Below are 25,323 nucleotides of genomic sequence, written 5' to 3'. Positions count from 1 at the left end.
CTGTCTTGATCGATAAAACTTGTTTTAACTTGATCAATAAGTAAGTGACTGACTGAGTGACTGGGTTGCTTGATCGCTTACGTTATGTTAGTTGAAGTGTTTGCGTGCTTGCGTGCGTCTACTTATATTTATGCGTATTATAGAAACAAGTATGCTGTGTACGTGCGCGTGTGGTTTTGTATCGAGTAATTATTGATGTTATGTTGACAGTTTGCGTTTCTTTTTTTTCATTTCAGATCTGCAATTCCCCATCGACGTGAGTGGAGTACAGAAGGATCATCCGTTTCTAGAGCCGGATTCACTGCAGTCGCTTTTCCGCCGCCTCCATGCACTCAACAGGTGTGCTAATATGAAGGTGGATAATCTGCCTAAACCAACGGTAAGTCTGTCTTTTCTTTATTCTTAGTGCGTACGCATGCGTATATAAATTGTATTTTCTGTTGTATTTAAAGAAAATACCATTTGGGAAGGAAATAATCGCTAAACTCAACCTATTGTGGAGTACTTTAGCGATGAGGCAGTTGCACAGATCGTCCTCCTAGTCAACTTTATTCATGAAATATTATTTTTAAAAACTTTCTTCATATTTTTGGTGAAAGAAATTATACGATAAGAATAATTTTAACGTTAGAAAATAATTTCGATGTACACCACTTTATGCTACGGCTGAAATTGTGTATTGGTCAACTCAAATCGATTGCGTAACGCTAAAATATCTTACTATTTTAAACATAAATATTTGAATAAATCATTTTAAACATCGTGTTTATTTTATAAAAGAAAAGAAAATTATTTTATTTCATTTTTTTTAAATTGTTTCATTAAATTTTTTTGGTTATAAAAACAGAAAATATATTTTAATATTGAAAAAATATTATATACCTTTTTTTATTTTATATTTTTTTGTAAAATTTTAGATTAGAATACTTGATATTTTTTCAAACAAAAAGTAGATCATCTTGCGCAGAACTACTCAAAAAGTTTTTTATCGTTTATTCCACTAATAAAGCTGTACAGTTACTATTTCTTTATGTAATCTAATATCACTATTCGTTATTTTGTTTTGATGAAACAATTAATTTTAGTTCTCTCTTTTAAGAGCTACATGATACTTTTTTTTATCTTTATTTGAGTCAATCAGAAAGTTAAGAATCCGTAAAAAAAAATTCATCACTACTCCAAGGTTGATTACGGATTTTGATGTTATTTGCATAGGATTACTTAGAATTAAATTATTATTTTTACTGCGGAAAAATCACAGCAGTTGAAAATTATTTACTTGCATTAAATCCTTTTATTCAGCATTTTGAAACGCTAATTTATTCTGATAAAAAAATTTAAGATATTTTGTACTTAAAACTTTTGCTTTAGATTATACTGGATACTATATACTATCTAAACTCACGGTATTTTTAAATTATTATTGTTTTTAATAAAATCGTATGCTGACCTAAACTTACTAGGTAATTTAAGGAAATTATTTTTAATTAAAATAAAATAAAATTTCTTTTTATTTTATAATTGTTTGATTCTGAAAGTCTTAAGAAATATTTTTTTATATTTTGTTTATTTATGACCTGTTTATTGCCGCATTCATTTGTTGCGTAGTACTTGTAGTATGTTACATTCTTGGAATGCCAAGGTAGAATGTTTGTTAATTAAAACCTAACTATTGAACGGTAGTCAGAAACAAGTTCGGCCTGGTCTCAAATTGTCTTCTTTCCGTTACAGTAGGCTATTTTTTTTATTTTAATGAGAAACCATTTGAACTTTATTCACGCATTCTTTGAAGTCTAACTTTTTTCATTTAATAATACAATATAATGAATTTTTTAATTTGCTTGTAAAGCAATGGTTTTGTAGTATTTTTTTAATAAATCTGTGTATGAACTATGTGAATTGGAGAAAGTTGACTACATATTTTTTACTGGATTTTCATTTGTCTGTGTTAAAATTTAACAATTAGATTATTTTCTGATTCACTGTTTGTACAATACTGGTTAAAGGAACAGATTTTGTTGCATATCTATAAATAATTATAGAACGTAACTGAATTAATAAATTTATTAACTCTGTTACGAAAATATGTTCAGGCAGAATGTCTTCTGTAATATTCTATATCGTAGAATCATTTATTCCCATTATGTTTAATATGAATTGAATTATACTATAATTCTTTGAACACGTCAGTTTTTGTACAAAAAATATAGATTTAATTTTTTTAGGGAAAAATTTAATATTTATGTAGAAAAATTTAACCTGAATTATATACCTCTTTTGGACGATGGAGTAATTTTTTATCATATTGAATAATAACATTGATATCATTTATTTAAAACCTCATGTGCGCGTGTATGTGTTTATAAAATAAATAAAAAAAAACTCCGAAACTGAGACGGACAGAAATTTTTTTGTATTTAAAGTTAAACAAAAGTTAAAAGTATATTTCATGAAATATATAATTTTTAAATTTAATTACATCAGTTTCAGTTTAAATTGAATGATTTTATTCAATTCTTATTGTATTTATGAGGAAGCGATTGATAGATTATACAAACTGGTGTGTAATATTTATGAAAAAGGGGAATTTCCGTCAGACTTCAAAAAAAGTGTTATAGTTATGATACCAAAGAAAGCAGGGGCAGATAAATGTGAAGAATACAGAACAATTAGTTTAACTAGTCATGCATCAAAAATATTAACTAGAATTCTATACAGAAGAATTGAGAGGAGAGTGGAAGAAGTGTTAGGAGAAGACCAATTTGGTTTCAGGAAAAATATAGGGACAAGGGAAGCAATTTTAGGCCTCAGATTAATAGTAGAAGGAAGATTAAAGAAAAACAAACCAACATACTTGGCGTTTATAGACCTAGAAAAGGCTTTCGATAACGTAGACTGGAATAAAATGTTCAGCATTTTAAAAAAATTAGGGTTCAAATACAGAGATAGAAGAACAATTGCTAACATGTACAGGAACCAAACAGCAACAATAACAATTGAAGAACATAAGAAAGAAGCCGTAATAAGAGAGTGAGTCCGACAAGGATGTTCCGTTACCTTTTAATCTTTACATGGAATTAGCAGTTAATGATGTTAAAGAACAATTTAGATTCAGAGTAACAGTACAAGGTGAAAAGATAAAGATGCTACGATTTGCTGATGATATAGTAATTCTAGCCGAGAGTAAAAAGGATTTAGAAGAAACAATGAACGGCATAGATGAAGTCCTACGCAAGAACTATCACATGAAAATAAACAAGAACAAAACAAAAGTAATGAAATGTAGTAGAAATAACAAAGATGGACCACTGAATGTGAAAATAGGAGGAGAAAAGATTATGGAGGAGAAGAATTTTGTTATTTGGGAAGTAGAATTACTAAAGATGGACGAAGCAGGAGCGATATAAAATGCCGAACGAGCCTTCAGTAAGAAATATAATTTGTTTACATCAAAAATTAATTTAAATGTCAGGAAAAGATTTTTGAAAGTATATGGTTGGAATGTCGCTTTATATGGAAGTGAAACTTGGACAATCGGAGTATCTGAGAAGAAAAGATTAGAAGCTTTTGAAATGTGGTGCTATAGGAGAATGCTAAAAATCAGATGGGTGGATAAAGTGACAAATGAAGAGGTATTGCGGCAAATAGATGAAGAAAGAAGCATCTGGAAAAATATAGTTAAAAGAAGAGACAGACTTATAGGCCACATACTAAGGCATCCTGAAATAGTCGCTTTAATATTGGAAGGACAGGTAAAAGGAAAAAATTGTGTAGGCAGGCCACGTTTGGAATATGTAAAACAAATTGTTAGGGATGTAGGATGTAGAGGGTATACTGAAATGAAATGACTAGCACTAGATAGTGAATCTTGGAGAGCTACATCAAACCAGTCAAATGACTGAAGACAAAAAAAAAAATTGTATTTTCAAGAAGGAAGAATTCACCGCTAAACCTGAGACTTGTTGTCTTACCTTGTTTGGTTACAATCTGTTATTTTTATATATTATTACGTTCGTTAATAATTTTTTTGAATCTTATTGGTTGGTTTTTTATTACTTTTTCCGAAAGCTTTTATTCTACCTTTATCCACTTTTACAACTATCCATGCTAGTTATGATTATACAGAAAGCCATTCATTGGTGACATTCTTCATCTTTGAATTGGTAAAATAAACAAATTTTATGAATTTTATTATCTTTGCATTCCTTAAGGTTTCATACTGAAATATTGATTTCATTTTATTTTTAATGCATTTAAAGGTATAACAGAAAAAAACAATCAATACATCTCTTTGCATTTGTCTTACTTGGATTGGTGGAATCTATGATCTAAATTCATAATTATGCAGTAGATATTGCTTGAGTAAAATCTTATCAGTTTGTGATTTCACATATACTTTGCGATAATTTTTATTGCGAATCTATGTACTCTCTTAGATAATGAGTGACTACACGAAAAAGGTGATAGATTAATATGATAGAAAACATTTTATGAATTTTATTTCAATATATACCAGTAATTTTAAGTTAAAAATAATGATCTAAGATTATAGATTATGTCTAAGATATCTAAGATTTTTATCTAGATTATATTATATAAATTTGATTTTTTATGTTATTTTTTAAGTATTTTATATTATAGGATGTGGAAAGACAAATCTTAACCTGAAGATATTACTATATCAACTTTACTTTCAGTTTGCTGGAATATATTAATACATTCTTATTATCTTAGCTGATTGGCTGTGTCAGATACAACCAATACTGTTTCTTTTAAATTTATTGGTTGTGTTTTATTTATCAATCGTATGTATTGATAAAATAAAGATGATGAATTATATCTACATGATTTAAATAATTAAATGATTTAAATAATTAAATGAAATATAAATGTGTGTATGGAGGTGGTCAGTTGATTTTGACATTCTAAATTGCATCAGATTAACTATTTAAGTTTAGCTTCAATAAAAAAATGTTTTATGTACTGCATAAGTTTTTATTGTGCTTTGTTTTATTTTATATACAAATGATAATTTAGTTTTCATTTTATTTTTTTACATTTTAATTTTTGTAACATAAATATCATTTTTAAATTTTACATACATTAAATTATTCAAAATATTTTATACATATTTATCATTATGGCTATTGGAAAGCCTGTGTGGAGAAAAAGGATTTTATAATCAACAAAAAGTGAAAAATGATAGTTGACAATATTCCTGATGAGTGAAGGTTGCAATCATAGAAAAGCTTTTCCATTTGAATAAAAGATGGCTGGGGGGGGGGAGGAGGTTATTGTAGTTCATGTTGTAATGGTCCTTCTAACCAAGCCATATATAAGTGAAAATAAAAAGTAATAATAGTACTATTAGTTACACATAGTTACTGATCTTCAGTGTATAAATCCTGTATGAACAAAAAATACAAAAAAAATCATACAATCATAATTACAAAAATAATACAATTAAGAAAAAATAATACGCTGTAGAAAACTAATTGCTTTGGTCTCCACTTCTCAAGATATATCTCTCAAAATTAATCATCTGATCAATATTTAAAGTCAGATCCATTGATTTATGACACACAGTGGGTGAAGTGACAGTACCATTGATTTATGATAATTTAATAGTTCATGAAATTCAATCTTTTAGTTAGAATTAAATCCTAAACTGCTTTGAATTAGACTGTTTGCTTTTAGTGCAATTTGGATCAGGTAATTTCAGAACGATAATATTTTTATTAACTTTCTAATTTCCATTACTAATATTGCAAAAATCTGTTACGTTCTAAAATATCTAATGCAACAACAGCCATTAAATTCTGTACATAAACTTCTTTTTAAAAAAATATTTGTGGCAGTTGTGCATTGTTACATCCTATTAATAAGATTCATACTTTAGTTGGCTAGTTATTGTAACAGTTAACAAGTTGGCTTCTAGATCAGCTGATTTTGGTTTGATTCCTACCAAGGATCTGACATTTTACCTTTTATTTCATCATTCATCTTCCTTGTTATAAAATATGTTTTTAACATGTCTAAGGTTGTTGTAAAGAGATACGTATAAATGTTGTGGATTGTTACAGTGGTTATCACTTGCTGTTTGGCTAATTGTGTGGCTGTTATTCAAAGTAAATTGTGGATTAGTTTCCCAAATATAAAGATCTATGGCTGATATAACAATGAAAACATTTTAAAAAGGGTGCATAACTTTCCCAGTTTTTCCCTTAAGAGATTTTTATTTTAAGTACACTATAGGGTTATTAAATATAAATGACTTAATGAGGAAATATTTAGAGAAAAATTAAAAAAATATAAAAATATTCAGAAAAAAAAATTGGGTTCGATTTGACCACTTCATCCAATGATGTTATACTTTTAATACTAAATAAGTGTTAAAATTAACATCATTTGATGAATTGAGAAAAAAATCAAAATTCTTAATAATAGATTTTGGATTCCAGTTGATTCCTTTGGCCTAATGACATTTTTATTATCAAAAAGTTATATTGTTCTTAGAGCATAATTAATTACTAGAAAAAATTGATATTTTTAATGAAAAAAAAGCGTTCCATTTTTTACATGATCCTCCAGATTTTTAATAACATTTTTAAATAAAATTCAAAAACATTTTTAAATTCTAAGTTGGTTCTACGGGACCTCTTTTTTAAAAATACTTACCATGTTGTCTACATACTAGGTACAACTGGGTTTTCAATCTTAAAAATTAAAAAAAATGATTTTAAGTTTTACTTATTCGACCCCATGTTTTTGGGGGGGTTTAGAATACTTATTAAAATTATTATTTATTTCAAAAAAGTTGGCTCAATTTTGTACAGCGTTATTCAGCAAGCTATATGTATAAAAAAAATGGATACCGTGATACTACGTCTTCGTCTTCTTTGATGTCAAAAATCAGGTCAATGCTGGAACATATATATCGCCAAATATTTTTCTAAATGAAAACTTTTTTTTGTACGTGTATTTAAGAAATGAAGGTAACATTTAAAAAAATAATATTGTATATTCTCCCACCTCTAAATCTGAATGACTAATATTTTGGAATTTAAAATAACTTATTAACTTTCATTGTATTAAAATTCAATTTTAAAAAAATGCCAAAAACTACCCCTCCCTTTTTTATCGAGATTGATATTACTTTCAACTCATGGTGGAATTGGGAGTGAAATCTAATTTTCTTTTTGCTTAAGTACGGGGAGTATGAAAATACCATTCACTTAAAATGTAATTTCCTTTATAAAGGAAAATTACATTTCAATTGTAGGACTCGAGTATAAATCTTGTGGTTCATTACAATTACAAAGGAAATTACAATTACAATTATAAAGGAAATTAAATTACAATTGTAGGACTTTAGTATAAATCTTATAGCTTGAAAACTGCAAAACTATTATATAAATTTCATTGAAATTTATATGAAATTTATATATGCTGTAGTAGTGTATCTGAATTTTGTATCTGTTGTGCATGTGAGAATTTGATAAAAATTGGTTGAGTCGTTCTTTAGTTAATCTCAATTTAAAAAAAAAATTGAAAATTTTGTGGCTCAAAAATCTCCCAAATTACCATATAAATTTCATTGAAATTTAGACATGCCATAGTAGTAGTGTATGTGAAGTTGTGCAAGTGAAAATCTGATGAAGATTGGGTGATATTATAGTTCTTGAGGTCTTCAGTTACACCCAATTTAAGGTCAACAACAACCTCAATACGTTGACGTTGTATTGATGTATTTTTCATATGTGCTTATGCAGTTAGTCACAGTGGTGAGTGAATTTAAATTTGATGCTTGTGCTCTGAAAATCAATGCATTTCTGACTGTGAAATAGTGAGGGTGTCAGAAACAAAATGTTGATCTTGCATAAAACTATGCAAGAATTTTTAGATTTTGTCTGAAATTTAATACCATTAATGCCTTATATGTAATTTTTATTTAGCCTTTTTTTTAAAGTGTTTGTGTTGAGCCAGTTTGGAAATGTTAATCAAAATACAAGCCAGCATAACCATATAAACCATATATTCAAACTTGCATATCTTCTAGAAATTTTATAATTTTTTTTGTATTTTTTGTACTAAGCAGGCCTTAAAAGACTGACATTGCAAAAACTCAAAACACTCAAAATTTTGTCCCTTACTTTACCTTTATAGCTATGCTTCTGTAGCAGCAATAAAAAGGTTATTAATGCATAAAAGAAAAAATTGATTGATTTGTTGTCACTATTAATAAATAAACAGAATTATTTATAGTATCTAAAATACTATACCATAATTTATTTTCTTATTGATTATTTAAAATCAATATTCAATATTTAGAGATTATTATTTAATATTTAGGAATATTTAATTAGGGATTGCATGTCTGATGCAGTTTGATTTTTATAATAACAATAATAATTAGATTTTGCTTTTTTCTTTCAGGGGGATGATTCAGATGAAGATGATCAATGTGCTCTTAGTGAAAACTGGACATTCCAGCCTGAATTGCGACGATGGTCACGTGTTTGCGATGTCACTCCTCAAAGATTGCAAGCACTTCAAGGTTTGTTTTGTTCAGTTATTCCTTCATGAGTTGCAATTTTTTGCAATTTTTAATTTTTGAGTTTAATTTTTCAACAAAAATATTTACTCTATCCATATTACTAGATATTTACTCGGCCCATAAATAGCACTGTGCTCCATTTACTTTTATTATAAATTTTTAGTGGTATAGACGCCACAACATTAGTCACCAATATATACCTTGATTCACACCTTAGTTTCCAGTACTGCTATTCCTTAAGATGTTCAAGTGATTGAGAATTGGTTATGAGAGATGCAATTTACCACCTTACCCAGGACTGGAGTTCTTTGATAATGAAATATACTGTGCAGGCATGTTGTATTACACCCAAGGAAAGTATATTTTTTAAGATTTAACTATAAACCAGGAAAAAGAACCAATAAACTAATAACTTTAAGATATAAATAATAAGGTTATTTCTGTTTTCCTTCCTGTGCATTAAAAACTCTGTTGTGAGTATGTATGTATGTATGTATGTATGTGTTTGTATAATATATTTATGTTTGTGTGTCTGGGGGGTGGGGAATAAGCTAAAACAGGTTATAGTCTATTTGTTTATTTCAACTGATACTAATACTTCAGCGTAGAATGTTTCTTGTACATCTATTTGCTGGAGTTGATATTGTACTTTGTTGAAACATACATTATCTGAGTTGCTGTTATTATCTAGAAATTTGTTAAATTACATTATTTTTTCAACTTTTTCTCATGGTTGTGTCATCATGCAAAGCACATGAGTTACAAGTGTAACTTGCTTCCTTTCACTGAAACAAATGATGTTCATTGCAAAATTAATATCTTGGTGAATAGAGTAAAGTTGTCATTTGCTCATTTATAGAAAGAATAGCCTCTGCATTGGTAGGCTTGCTAATATACTACATTATATTTGTATGGTATAGTATAGTGAAGACTGAGAAAGGGAACCACTTTACTCCTTAATTTTCTTATGCATCAAATGCTTTATTTTTGAGGTTGGGAGTGATTTTTTTTTTAGAAGTAAATTTAATTTCATGACAGACCTCAAAGTGTATCTTTTCTATCCTCAAGGCTTTAATTACAATATGATTATACAGCTAGTAAATAATAAGAAACTGATACAAAAATCTGAATAAAAATCCATACTACTTTATGAACAGTTTAAGCTTCTTGTATTTTGTGTTAGTAATCAATTGACATACAATTCTGTAGTTATTACAATCCAAATAATCTGTTTAAAATCGGAATTATTTATTTCTGTAAAAATTACTTATTTTCAAGTATTATATTAATATTAATAAATAACAAGTAAGCAATTCCAGTATGTTACCTGTAATTTTTCTCTTTTAATAAAATTTTTAACTCAACTGTTATATTAAATGAAAACTTAGGTTTTTATGAGATCCTTCAATTACATACTGTTTTTATATTTCAAAAATATTACAGTTGTATATAGTATGATAAACTATTAGGGAGCAAACTGATTTATATATATTTACTTCTGGTGTGTTTTATTCACTTTTATTATTTGATTGTGTATGCATATGAGAGGAGAAGGAAGTAGCTATAACCCTACAAACTCTAGGTTTAGAGTTCAGCTCACTAGTTTGATTTGGTTTTAGATAATTGCTGACAATAGCATTAGTGAGAATTAAACCATCCTTTGTGTTTTTGTAATCTACATCTTTATAATAGATTCTTTTTATAATTGCAATGCTGCTATTTGTCTATTATGTCTATTTATGAATCTTTGATTAGCGATCCTTTATCTAAATATAAACTAAGAAAAATCTCTTAATTACCTTTGTTTGTAATTTGTTTTCAAATCTGATTCAGTTTCTTTTAATAGTTGAATAGGGTTATGTGATGATTTTTTTTTTGTCTGATGTGTCTATATTAGGTTCAAGTGGTGCAGGAATATGGCTCTGTGATCTTTCTCATGTATAAGTATTGAATGTTCTTTTTTTTATATGTTATCAAGATTTATACATTTATTATATTCAGTATATGTTCTGTTTATTTTAGATCTATTTTTATTATTGATTGGTTTAAATCAAAGGTTATATATAATAGACCATATTATAATTTTTGTTTTGTGTTTTTTTAAATCTTTTATTATACTCGTATGTTTATAATTTTGTTGCTACATAAAAATAGATATTTTTTTTAATTACAAAAAAAATTTCTCACTGTTGGTGCTCTAATTAATGTAATTTTTATACGTAAGTGAAATGTTTTACATCATTTTCTTTAAAAATATTGCTCTGATTCAATATTTTAAGCATTGCAACAAATTATTTTGAAAAATGTTGGAAAGAATATCAGAAAGAAAAATGAAATGAAATTTAAAATTTAAATTTAACAAGGAAAATTAAAATATAATAATTTTACTTAATTTTACAGTTAGCTGTTGCTATCTTAAGTCAGTAAAATTTCATCCTAATATATATATATATATATATATATATATATATATATTTCTTATAAACATGTATTGTATTTTGACCTCAATTAATTGAGGATCTAATTTTAAATAATTATTTTATAACTAAATAACAATTGTATTATTATAATATTAACATATCCATTCAGCTGATAATCTTTTGACATATTGAAATTTCACTTACAGCTATTTATGCTTGCATTGATTAATCACATAATAATTTAATTCATTTACAATAATTAACCTTTCTAACTATTTGCCCTTTCTTGTTTTTGAATGTAGTAATGCATTATGAAAATATCCATGTACACTGGCTTTTATTATAAAATGGCATATGTTGACTGTAAAATTTGTATCTGTGCTTTCCAGTTTTTTATTTTTAGAGTGATATTTAAATATAAGGATATTAAAACACACAATTAAGTTCAAAATTAATGTTAAAATTCTGTTCATGATCTTGGAAATAAGTTCTAAGTCTACATACATAGGCTTAATCTGTTTATTACCTTTGAATTTATTTATTCTTCAGTTGGAAAGAGGTCAGCATAATATTTAACTATTTTATTTTATGATTTCCAGTTAAGCTTTCCTTTTGTGTGGTAATAAATGGATTCCATTACTATTTAATGCAGCAAAAATAGAAATTGAATAAAGAAATCCAAATATTATTCAACAGCCCAATAAGATTGATTGAATTTGCTTTGTGTGTTTTACTCACTTAGTAAATTTTGATAGTATATCAAAATAGCATCATGATTTATTTAGGATTTGGAGGAAGTGAAAGAAGACTTTTTTTTACAGTTATTTAAAAAAATAGTTGATTTTAGCAAAAACTTCTGTCAACACTATTAAAGCTTATAAAATTTCTTGCCATAATCTTTTTCTTTTCTATATATATATATATATAAAAATGAATGTTTGTCTGTTTGTTTGTTTGTTTGTTTGTTTGTTTGTCCTGTGCATGCATTCCTATACCATTCATCTGATTGTGATGAAACTGGTGAGTTGTGCTCAAGCCCGTGAAGGTTTCTGAATTAGTTGGGATCCGCTAGGTGGCGCTGGAATCGAGATATTTTGTAAAATTGTATTTATGGTCCAATTTGGCTCATCTTCAGATATTAGTTATGTGAAAAGAGGTATTTTTGCAAAAAATGAGCCCGCTAGGTGGTGCTGGAGTGACACCTGAGAGATAATATGAAAAATTGTATTTATGTTCTGATTTGGCTCATATTCAGAATATGTGTTACTTACATGGAAAGAAATACTCTGCAAAAAATAGACCCTCTAGATGGCGCTGGGGTTGAGATATTTGGAAAAATTGCATTTATGGTCTGATTTGGCTGATATTCAGAATATATATTAGTTACGTGAAAAGGAATATTTTTGCAGACTATACCTGCCAGGTGACATTGGTGTCAGAGATATTTATGAAACAAACAAACAAATATAGAAACAGACTCTCTTCTTATATATATATAAAAGGCAACGTTTGTATGTGTGTGTCCGCTATAGAATAAAAAACTACTGGACCGATTTACGTGTGGGTTTTTGCAAAATGGTCCGTGTTGTCCAGAAAAGGTTTAAAGCTATTGAAATCGATGATCTGATTAGTAAAATGAAGGTTAGGGATATTTTGAACAGACTACTTGTTTAGAGAGTAGCTTGAATTAAATCCAATGACTTTTATAAAGTTTCTTCTTAATGTTCAGTAAGAATTGTGATAATTTTGGACCCTTATCTCTTTTTATTAAAAGGTTATTTTCCACCAACTGCTGTGTTTAGAGAGTGGTCTGAATTAAATCGTGTAGGTAGCGCTTGTTATTTTGTCAATTGGATTTATTTACATTCTGATTTCCATAAATACTATAATGTTCAGTTTTTTAATATTTTATCAAACTTTCAATTGTGTTCATTTAATCTATATATATATATGTATATATATATATACTCAAATCTAGCAATAGAAAAGCATTGCTAGATTGAAATAAAATACAGTTTGTATTGTTTGATCCCCACATGAAAGAGTGCTTTATATATTTTTTTTTTTTTTTAACGATTAACTTGGAAACTAAGAATATAATTAAAAATATTTAAAAAAATTTTACATCCACTTTTTCAACACAATTTAAAAAAAAAAAATAGTGATTTTTCTTTCTTTACATTACCTTTAAAATTGGCTGAAATATGAACAAATTTATAAATAATAAGCTATTTCCTAAAAAAATACTTTTTTGGCAACAACTTGGTTGCAATAAGTTTAATAAAAACAAGTTTGCCATTTTCTTATTATACAAGTACTCAGATTTATTTTAATTTTACTAATTTGGTAATTTTTCCTTTTGTATAAATATTATATTTTATTATTTTTTTACTCAACACCAGACTCCATAGGATCATGAAAAAATAGTTTTACTCACCGGCATCTTTTTTCTTTTTCTTCCCACAACTTTTTCATTTTGCTTATTACTCATACTCTACTTGTGTTCTACTCACCTTTGCTGGGTCCATTCTGTTTTGTTTTTATTTTCTTACAGAATTCTTCATGTGTTTTTGAGTTTATTTTCTAATCATGACTGTCTGTGATCTTAGGTGTTCTCTTTGCTTCTTTTAGATCTTCTTTGACTCATTTGAATAATTTTTTGATAGTTGTCCTTTTACAAATGCAAAGAATAAAATATATTCTGCTTTACTTATTCACAAAAATGTTTACTAAGTGTGGGGCATAGTACAGATATCTTAATGTTATTGCTAAATTCCTTGAACATGTACTAACTGAATATTACAGCTGTATTATTTATCATTAATTTTGTTATTTTTATATAAATCTTTTTTACTAATTTATATTATTTACTGTAGAAAACTATTTAAAACAACTGATGTGGACACCACATGACTTCCTTGTACGCCTATTAAATTACATGTACACATTTTTTTAAAAATGAAACTGAAAAAAAGTCTATTTCATTAATAGCTTCTGATATTTTTTCATAACTTTTTATGGTTATTATTGAATATTATTTATTGTAAAAATCTTTTTACAATCAGAGATAAATAATTATTAATAAATCAATATATTTAAATTTAAAAAAAAAGGAGATTGAAGTCTGATTTGAACCGATGTGCCTTCCCCTTGATCCAAATATTTCATTAATTAAACTCTTATTTGGCTATAACTCTGGAACCAATATTACTACCAATAAGTACCACTTTCATAAGTCCAAAATCCAAATTTTTTTAGATTTTACTTTTTTGGACTCTTTTGGTTCAGTCAGTTTTAGTCAAAAGGGGAGGTGCATAGCTAGATGTTACAACAGTCCTAAATTCAAAATTCATCATCCTTATGGTTAATCATTCTTGAGTTATGCGAGATACATACATACGTATGTACAGACATCAGGCCAAAACTAGTCAGTGGATTCAGAAATGATCAAAATGGATATTTCCGTTGAAATCTGAAAACCATTCACGATCACAATACTTCCTCTGCTTCATACAATGAAGTAAAAAGAATTAAAAATTACTTTTTATCTGGTTGGCTTTTTCAGTTTCTTTTTTACTGATCATTGAAAAAGAATGTAGAAATAACTTCAAAAAGATTTGAAAATATAAGTACAAGTAGATAAAAGGGTAAATCATTCATAATTTTTAAAAAATTTTAATCACCTTTCATAATACTTTTCAAAGAAAAGAATTTGTCTTTTTGTTACAGCAAGTCAAAATCAAGGTCAGTCATCTCCTGGTTTACAAGATAGTCCTGTTGTAATCAGATATGGAAGTTTACCTCCAGGAGCATTGACTAGTGACAGTGAACTTTTAGCTGCTCGATTTCGCAGATCAGGTAGTGAAAGATTACGTGATGGTGCCAAAGCATTTCTTCGTAGAGTTGAAAGCTTAAAGTCTCGTCGTAGAAAACGTCAAAACAGGGAAGGTGTTGTTATTTCAGGACCACAAGTAAGTTTTTCAAAAAAATAATATAGATATAATTTCATACTTTTGATGATGTAGTTGGAAGCTAAGCATGATTCATATTTCATATTATTTATATTAAATTTTGTTTAGTTATAATATTCCTTTAGTTACTCATCTTTAATATTTATTTCCTTTCTAAACATTATTTCTGATTTTAAAGACATGAGCCCATTGAAGATATTGATTTTTAGTCTTTAAAAAATACTGCAGGTTACTCTTGATTATATTGTATTAATGATCAAGAAGTTAATTATGGTCTTCACAATTTATCAGAGCTAAAAATTAATGTACCTTCAAAACTACTTTGTTTTAAGAATAATATTTTCTTTTTGTAATATCACTGTCTACATTATTTCAGAAACTGATGTTACACCACTTTATAAAAATTAGGTTAAATGTAAACTGTTTTTCTAAAGCAGTTCAGGATTAATTAATTTTTGTTTGTTACTGGTTAATCACTACATTTTTAAATCCAAATTAACACAAATTTATTTCTTAATAAAATTCCATAATCAATGTCCATACAAGTCTGAGATCTCTCTACAGAAATTAATGCTTATAAAGAATAATTTTTTTATGTTTTGTAGCCAGTTTTATCTGCCGCTTTATAATCTCAATTTTAGCTTTACCAGAGCAAATACTGTATACTCTTGCCAGGAGTAATTTAAAAAGCCTGAGATGAGCTGGTTGAGAAGGCAGTGTGCTGCCCAACATATAGGATTTCACATTTAGTTGCATGAAGTAGGTATTATCCATACCTACTGAATACACCATGTTAATTCAAAACTGTTTAATCCTTCCTGTGGAAAAGTAAAGTGTAATTATATTTTAAAATAAGAACAGAATTATTAGTAATTTTCCTCAAAAATATTTTCTACATTTTTAAATTGTTTATAAGCTTGTTGTGGTTTCTACCCAGATTGAGATTGACATACACTACTAAATAATTGTGAATTTATTTTTAAATATATTTTTTATTCGTTATTAAATAATTACATTGTTGTAAAATTACCCTTGACATTTAGGTTGTAATTTTATCGTTTTATACTGATCTATAAAAATGGTAATGATCTGAATCATCAAACATAATTTAAACGACTGTAATTTCTTTGAAAAATTTGTTAACTTACTGTTTAGACAAGAATATGATTTCTCGGATTAACAACATAACCTGTTTGGATTCTTATTTGGATAATATTAACAGTAACTTTTTAATAATATTGAATGGAAAAATTTGTCTTGAAAACTGATTATAACAAAAGATACAATTATTTTTTAATCATTTAAAGAAAATTTTTACTGTTTGATATGTATCTTGATTGAATATTTTAAGACTAGTCATAGCATTCATTGTACACCCATCCTACAGATAACATCGAGTACAAAAGTAAATAAGTAAAACTGTATTATAACATGTAAATGTAAATATTAATGAATGTTTATTTAGAATTAAATATCAGAGATAAATTTAGTACAGAAACATTTATTATTATAAAAATGTTAAATGGCTAATACATGACTGCTTTTAAACACATATAATTAATTAAAATATTGTTCTGTTACATTCTTCTTTTATTGGTATGCATTAAATATTGTTCTCATCAGTCATTTTACACCAATGGGAATGTCGTGTGTGGCATTCGCATTGGTGGCATCCTGACAGACAACATGACTAGGTACGGGGGGGGGGGGGGGTATGGCATGTTAGATCCGTCACATGGCAGGTGTCTTCCCTTTCATGATCAGGATGTTCTCATCAGTAAATTTACTTATTTTTCTTAAAATAACATTTTAAAATTGTTCTTACATTTCTATATTTAATCTATTACAATAACAACAGTAATAATGACTGTTATTTATATTATTTTTCTGGTTTAAACAAATGTCATAGGTTTGTTAACATCAAATTATTTTATCTAATCTATAAATTCAAGGTTATGTAGATGATTTAAATCTAACTTATCCTGTTTCATGGTAATTAAACATCTTTTGTTTCTATTCTACTGTAATCTATTTGTGTAATCTATTTCAACCAATTTTATGATTTTATATGAATATCAGTAGAGTTATAGTAGTTTGGAAAAAACATAGCTGATATAATATTGCAGTAAAATATTTTGCTGTGAAAAATTAACTGATTTGATTTCATTTTCAAACCTATTAATCTTAGATTATTTATTTTGAGTTAAAATGATATACTGGTTAAATGATCAAATTAGAGGATTTACTTAAATTAATGAAATTAAAGATAAAAGAAAAATGCTGCATTGACTAGGAGATGAACCTAAGAGCTTTTGTATAAGCCCTTCTTATTACTTTTTATCAGTATCTCTCTTTCATTTTAATATTTTGTTTCATATGATTTTAAGAGCTAGTTTGCTTTGTTGTTTATTTTCACTAATGAGCTGTAGTAGAAAACTTTTCTTTGATCTGTTCATTGTTTTAATGTAAACTTTATATTATGGTGTCAATGTCAGAATGCATGTTTTTGACAGTTACTTGGAACTTTACTCTGATGCAATTGTAACTTTTGTTAACATTTACAATTATATTACTGACAGCTGCTAAATTATTAACAATTACTTGGTCTTATATAAACAGTTTTTATGTTTTATTGGTACCTCAAAATAAATAGAGTATCTAGTTACCCTTTTACTTATTCCCAAATCATATTAAGAAATTTGTGTGTTTTTGATTTTAACAATAAACAAAATAAACAGGAAGAATAGTATCAATGAAAACAGGAAAGTATAAAAACGGAAAGTAATAAACAGGGAAAAAATGTTTGTCAGTTGTTGGCAGTTCTTGTATTTTTACTTGCTTTGAGTCTGGAAAAAGTCATGATGACAAAAAATATTGATGACATTGAATTTCTGTGTTATAAACATTTTACGTGCCATTTTTATGTTGAAAGTAACATGTATTACTAAGAATATGTATACCGTGTATAATAATTAAAAAATTATGAAATTAAACAAAACAAATATAAGCACAACTGATCCAATAACATATATTTACAAATGAAACCACAGTTTATATTTAAACTATTTAACCTATTAAAAAATAGGTTGTTACATTCAGAGAGTGGCTAACTATAGTTTTCATTAGTGTAGGTGTTTAAATTAACAAGTTCCTGTGTGCAATGTCTAGTGTAGATGGAAATTTCCAGAGTTAAAAACCCCAACTCACCAGGTTGGTCTAGTGACGAATGCGTCTTCCCAAATCAGCTGATTTGGAAGTTGAGTTCCAGCGTTAAAGTCCTAGTAAAGGACTTTAAATCGTGGATACCGGTGTTCTTTGGTGATTGGGTTTCAATTAACCACACATCTCAGGAATGGTCGAACTGAGAATGTACAAGACTACACTCATACATATTACCTTCATTCATCCTTTGAAGTATTATCTGAATGGTAGTTACTGGAGGCTAAACAGGATAAAGAAAGAAGAGTTAAAAACCCCTGTATTATACCTTAGCATGGGTAGAGCAAATCCTTTTGTGTATAAATTCTATATGCCTTAAGAATCTCTAACATGCCTTTCAAAAAATTAATTCAATAGAAAGATTTACCCATTGCCTAACTACCTACCAAATAGAAAGGATTAAAATAAATTACATTGACGTTGGATAGGAAAAACTTTCATTATTCTTGCTAAGTTGATTGTAAATCAAATTTTCATTAAATCATCATTTAATGAAAATGTATGTTTGTATGTTTCCTATTCTTCTAAACATTCTTTTTTAAGACATAATCATGGCATTTTTATTGTTTACAAAGTGCAGTTTATTTTGTTTAAACTTTATGAATCTTCTATAAAATTATGCTTGCAGTAGTAGGTGGATTTAATATAAAATATTATAGTTTTTTTTTTTTTTTGTGAAACTTAGTTCATCATAAACAAAGTATTTTTTTGTTTGATAAATTTTCAGAATGCTATGTTACTCAATTTATCCTACATTCAAAGGCATGTTTTTAAATTAAACAAAGTAAATATCATTTAGTTTATTTAATTATGCTGAAAGATATAAATTGATAAATTTCATTAAAAACTAAATTTTATAGCTTCTAGATGTCTAACCTAACATCAGGGAATCTGGCTGAATAGTTTATAGTTAAATTGTAATTGAGTGATGGAAGAGGATTCTGTAAAGAAAACCTGAGCTTATTGTTCTATAACTATTATATGGAGAAAAGGAAATTTTTAGCAGGATATATTTATACTGTTTAATGCAAATTTGATCAGTTTGGTGAACTGATCCCATCCCAGTTAAAAATTACACTTGTAATGTTTATTAAATATTACTTGATGTATTCCAGACACCCTCTAAGTAGAGTGGCCTTGAAAAACTCCTTTTAGTGGGGTACTTTTGTCTCATTTTGCAATCCATCTGTGGATAAAGTGTCTGTTTTTTACCATCCAGTTTTCCCTTGTTTTTTATTTTGTCTTACCAGGTTATTGGATGAGTTTTCATAGAATAATCTCGTAGACATTATTGGGAATTTACAAGGGTGTTTGGTCCTACTTAGTTATTAAATTATTTGCATCTGTTTGATTTGGAGGGAGAAGCTCTGCCTGTAGATCTGTCAGGAACCCTTGTTTCCTATCAACTAGCTTTAATTGAAGACTAATGTGGAGTAGAGGTGCTGTATGGAAGATCTTATAATCTGTTTATAATTCAATCAATTTTGAAGTATAACAGAGAAACTTTAATTTTAATTGTTTTTTTATATTGATGTTAATTTCAAAAAATGTGTATGAAATCATTCTTTCTTTTAGGAGTAAACAAAAATTACTATATCATAGCTCGGCTATCTTTCATCATCAAGAGCAATAAAAAAAGACTAAAAGGAAACTTTGTTGTAAGCTTTATAAAAGATCTTAAATTTTTTTTATAATGAATAGTTTTACAGATATTTGCAAAAAAAATCTTTACCTCTTCTAACCCCTTTCCAAACCTCTGCAGACCACCCATTTTACAAAACTCTATAGAATATGTTTGATTAAAATCAAATAATTATTTCTCTTATCAAAAATTGAATTAAATTATTTCTTAGTTAGAAATTTGTTATTTTGTGATTATTTGGTTTCTATAATTTCCATTCAAGCTTTTTCCAAATTGTTTAAAAATAAATCAAAATATTGGACATTATTTTTTTATTTATCAGTTCCTAGCACAAGTAAGATAAATGTTAATTTCACATGAAAATATAAACTAACTGTTGCAGAATTAGCTTAGCAGAATGAGGAAACAAGTTATAATAGTTTTCAATCCTGATTCCAAACAAAACATTTAATGTAAAGAAATAAACCTTGGCAAATTTTATTTGAAAAATATTTATTTATTTTTCCTAATAAAAATTTTGTTCATTATTCATTGTTTGGTATATTTATTTTTATTTTAGATTATAAACTTTGAAAGTACTTTATAAACAGATAACTAGCATTTCCTGTTGACAAAAGATAGAACTCTAATAGTAATTATAATCTAATTTCACAGTTAAAATTACAAATATTGAATATATAACTTAACTCTTAAAAGAATAACATATCAAATAGAAATAACAGATATGCAGATTTATCCAACAAATCCATTTTCAAAATTGATGTATATGTTATATCACATTATATAAATATATATATAGTGTATGTGTGTGTGTGTGTGTGTGTGTGTGTGTGTGTGTGTGTGTGTGTGTGCACATGTGTGCATGTGTGTTATTATTATTATATATATTCAAGTGTGCAATGGATAAGCTGTAACTATAATAATTTGTAATAATTTTGGTTAGTTAACTTCTTGTTGTGGACTTTTATACTGTAAACTTGCTTGTTTTAAACTAACAGATTTATGAAAGAAGTATTTTTATATACTTGTGTTTTTTATGTATTCATGCTACTTGAAATTACAATTAAAACTTTTGTACTTAGTTATCTCTTTGATAATTATCATAGGTACAGTTTTAAGCTTATATTAGATATCTAGAATCTACAAAATTTTTTTGCTTGAAAGTTATTATTAAATTCTTTTATCATTGAATTAATTGAAGTAGTGATTTATATTTACAATGATTAATTTTAAAACATGTTTTTGCCTATAAAAGCAATTGAGGTTCTCAGGTCCAAAGAAAACATTAACCAAAACAAAATCATATGTTTTTTATATTATTATAAAAAAAAAATAATAATTTTTTTTTATAAACTGTAACAGATTTATTGTGTACCAGTAATTTCCAATTATCCAACCTATATTATGATGACATGTTTTACCTTGCCATATATTTATATTACATTAAGATGTATCCTATAATATAAGCATTCTCAGTAATACCACTTTAAACAAGTAGATGATCAAATACGTACAATGTTTTATTAAAAAATTTAATATCCTTCCATTTATTAACAAACTTTTGTATTTTTACACATATGTAAGTGTTATAAATTATCCGAAGAGCAGTTATTCACTACAAAAGTGGTATATTTAACTACTGAAAAATAAAACCGCAGCAAAATATGTGTAAAGTTTGTATTACTTGCTACAAATTTTACCTTGTATATTTACATTTATATATATATATTTTTTTGTTTTCATTTGTTTCATTATTTTTAGCATCTTTATAATTATTTTGCCTAGAATCATGGTCATTTTTCTTGCTTTAATTAATAAAATACAAATGTTGTAAATGACAATATCTAATTCAAACTTATGACATCCAATGTTACACAAATATTTTTGTCAATCTTTTGATTTATTTTACATGTAAGGGATTTATTGTACTTTAATTGTTAGTATGAACAAAACAGTTGTTAAATGTACAAAATAATGAATCATTTATGTTATATAGAAAGAGTTTTGTTAAAATAGAAAGTGTAAAAAGAAAGGGAAAGTGTTAGGGAATAATAAAACAACCACATATAGTATTTATTAGGTTATATGAAAAATTGTTTGAGCTGGGTAGTTTTCAAAAGCTCTTCAGTAATTAACATTGATCTCTATATATAACTGAGTAGAGGAATCCCATGTTCTGAAATTGGTAAAAACTAGCACCGCTGAGTAGCTAGAACTGAATAAAATGAAACTGCGCATGCACAGAAGTAAGTATAAGAGTAGGGATAAAACTACATTTTATAACAATGCAGTAGAAGTGTTCTGATTTTGTATTTTGAACACTGATCTCTATATAAATTTTCTACAACTGTCCATACATTTTTACTTGTGTTGCGAAAATGACTGTTCTTTTGATTATCTGACTTGAGTAAAATAAACATCTCTACCATCGTGATTATAGTCACGCAAGCGTACAATGGTTTTATTTAGTTTCCAGCCTCTCAATCTACGATTCTGGAGTTAATAATAATAATAATAATTGAACAATTAATTGTATTTTACACCATAAGGATCCTCTACCCAGTTATATAAAGATCAGTGGTAATTAATTAACTGAATATTTTACCATCAAATTGTTACCACATATTTTAATATTGGTGGACGAACTGTGTAGCAAGTCAGATGTGAGCTGGCGCACAGTATACATATGCGTTGGTTCAACCATCACTCCCACCATGCAGTTCTCCCACCGTAGTGGTGCGGCAGCCCTACCACTCTCAGGCTCCAATAAAAGAGTGTGCATGAGAGTGAATTTTCAATTCACACGACCACCACCTGGAGAAGACCAACAAGAAGAAGAAGTTCCCTGGCCGCCTCAACATGGGACCCCTGGCAGATGCCTATATCCCCGCCAGAGCAGCAGGCCTGGCCAGCCCACCAAGGGAGCCGCTAGATGCAGATGCTACCTTCCTGCTCCAGTGCTCCAAGCTTCAATCGCCTTGGTTGTTGGACTCAGCAGCAGGAGCTAGCCCAGCATGGGATCGCTCGGGAGAACCACCTCGGCGAAGGACAACTGCCGCCAACCTGACACTGCAGCGGCCACAACTGTCATGCTGTAGTGGGGACCCAACTGCCGCTGAGGGGAAGCATAGTCTGACTTTAATGGATGAGCCGCAACTCCCCAACTTCGCCAGAGACCAGCCTCCAGACCCAACAGTTCTTCTCGGAGCTAATGCAAAAAACAGCCCTTTTTAGGGCCACGACAAGGTTATGACTTACAAGCCATCAGATATAACTTTTAAACAGCCCTTCTCAGGGTTACCATAAGGTTATTAATTACAACAAGCTGTCGAAGCCAATCTAAGACCAAAACGGCTCTTTTCAGGGCTACGATAAGGTTATTAAGTGCCACGTGCTGTCAAAGTCATTTGGCGACAAAATTAATACTTCATTAAACAGAAAATTGATCATGAATCCTCATGTATAGTCTTGATAACTTAGTTGTAACATAACTAAATAATAGTTTTTTTTTTTGTTTATTGAAAAAAGTATATTTTAGTTAGATATGAAATATAAAGTAACACAGAGTAGATCTGTATGTGACTAGGTGGTCTAGTGGCAAGGATTATACATTTTTAATTTTTTAACTTTTTGTGATCTTTATTATATTAAAAATTCATATCATGTGATATTAGAATATAATTGCTTTCAAACCACCAGTTGGTAATAGTGAAGAGTATAAAACGATTAATTTATTATTTCCTTCCTTTGCCCATATGCCTTCCTTTATCATTTTATGTTTGTGTATGATGGTTGTATTGTAGCTTTCTTGAACATTAATTGATCATAAATTTAACTACTTTTTGTAAATTTTATCCTAATTTTTTATATAATTCTATTTTCTATATTAAATCTAAAAAATATATATATCTTATTATTTATTAAATTTAAGTTTTAATGATGTATGGTAAAAAAAAATAAATATAAATTCACAGGTGTTAGATGTTGCATCAATGCAGCAACGCATGAAAGATCTCAACTGTGTTGATGTTTCACCACCAGAATCACCATTAACTTATATGTCAGATGAAAAACGACCTTTAAGAAGACTTTTATCTAGGCCAGAGTGTGATTCTGGTGCTTTGTCTGATTCTGAATTATCATGGAGGCAACAGTACCTGAAGGATGCTAACAGTAACCATACAAAGGTTGGTAATAAATTAAAAAAACCTTTTTATATTTTTTTTTTTACAGAGTTTTCAAAGAAAAGTACTACTTTCAGTCGCATGGTAGAATGAGGGTTAAAAGTGAATTTTCTTGTTTTTATGTATGAGGAATATGAAAATACCATTCACTTGAAATGGGGTTTCCTTATATGTTTATAAGTCTATTTATAAAATTTTGTGGCTCAAAAATCTCCAAAACTACTGGATCTATTCCAATGAAATTTAGATATGCTGTAATAGTGTATCTGAAGTTGTGATTATGAAAATTTGATGAAAATTGGTTGTGTTGTTATTAAGTTGTATTCAATCTAATGTCAAAAATATTTGAGGTTATGTTGACTAATTAGTGGTATATTTTTAATACTCAGTTATGTAGGAGTTTAAACTTGATGCTTGTGTGTAGGGTCTACTGGTTAATCGAACATATGTAGTGCATTGTACTCTGAAAATCAGTACATTTCTGACTGCAGAGTAGTGATTTTTGTTTTTTTATATAGTAGAATACACTACTATGTACTCTACTTAGCAATATAACAAACATAAATATCTCTTCTTACATGTACTTTTCAGAGGAAATTTTTTAAATGTTATCAAATAATTTCTTTTTTGTAAATTTTTATCAGATTTAATTTTTTAATGTAAGTTGTATATTTTTCTTTACATTACTATACATTCTTTAAGTATGTAACATACAAAGTTGATGTCCCATTTGCTGATAAGTTACTCATCATTAAGTTGCTAATATTTGATAATAATCCTGTTATTCCCTAGAAAATTATATAAAAAGTCTTAGCTCACTGTTATAAGAAGAAATGTATTTATCTCTTCACCTTTAGTTAAATGCTAAGGACAAAAAATGAGTCTTAAAGAGCTGTGCACTGGTGCTGGAATGCCGTTCCGTACTGCTTTTTGGGAAATATGAATAATTGTCCTTTCACTTAAAATTTGTTTTTAAAAGTCTGGCCTACACTTTATTTTAACATTAAGTATTCATTGTTAACATATTTCTTAATGAAAGTTTGCTATTTTTATTAGTAGGCTATGTTATATTTATATTTTTATTGATATGTTATTTAACAGATTATGAGCTGATAAAAAAATATAACCTAAATTATAAAAATCAAACTTTATGAAGATAGTCCTTGCTTTTGGGTATCCAAAACCAAGTAGGAGGTTTTTTGGTGACAAAATAAATTGCTAAGAATCTAAATTACAAAAAAAAAAACCATTAACATTTGACATGAAAAAAATAAGTTTTGCTTCTTATCAATGTAAACACTGAAAGGAATGTGTACTTTTCATAACACAT

The 25,323-nt window shown here is 27.8% G+C and overlaps 1 protein-coding gene across 2 annotated transcripts in view; it reads left to right on the top strand.

The window, feature by feature from the left end:
* Positions 1-25,323, top strand: part of cv-c (RhoGTPase activating protein) — a 1,097,329-nt gene that overhangs the window by 1,038,575 nt on the left and 33,431 nt on the right. For both annotated transcript variants that reach the window (XM_075370603.1, XM_075370602.1), the window contains exons 9-12: positions 237-379; positions 8,437-8,557; positions 14,707-14,948; positions 23,784-23,996. In XM_075370603.1, the coding sequence (XP_075226718.1) occupies positions 237-379; positions 8,437-8,557; positions 14,707-14,948; positions 23,784-23,996 (719 nt within the window). The remainder of the gene's footprint in view (positions 1-236; positions 380-8,436; positions 8,558-14,706; positions 14,949-23,783; positions 23,997-25,323) is intronic.

This window comes from Lycorma delicatula, chromosome 7, assembly GCF_047948215.1.
Source record: "Lycorma delicatula isolate Av1 chromosome 7, ASM4794821v1, whole genome shotgun sequence".
Taxonomy (NCBI): Eukaryota; Metazoa; Arthropoda; class Insecta; order Hemiptera; family Fulgoridae; genus Lycorma; species Lycorma delicatula.
This window is presented reverse-complemented; position numbering and strand designations above follow the sequence as displayed.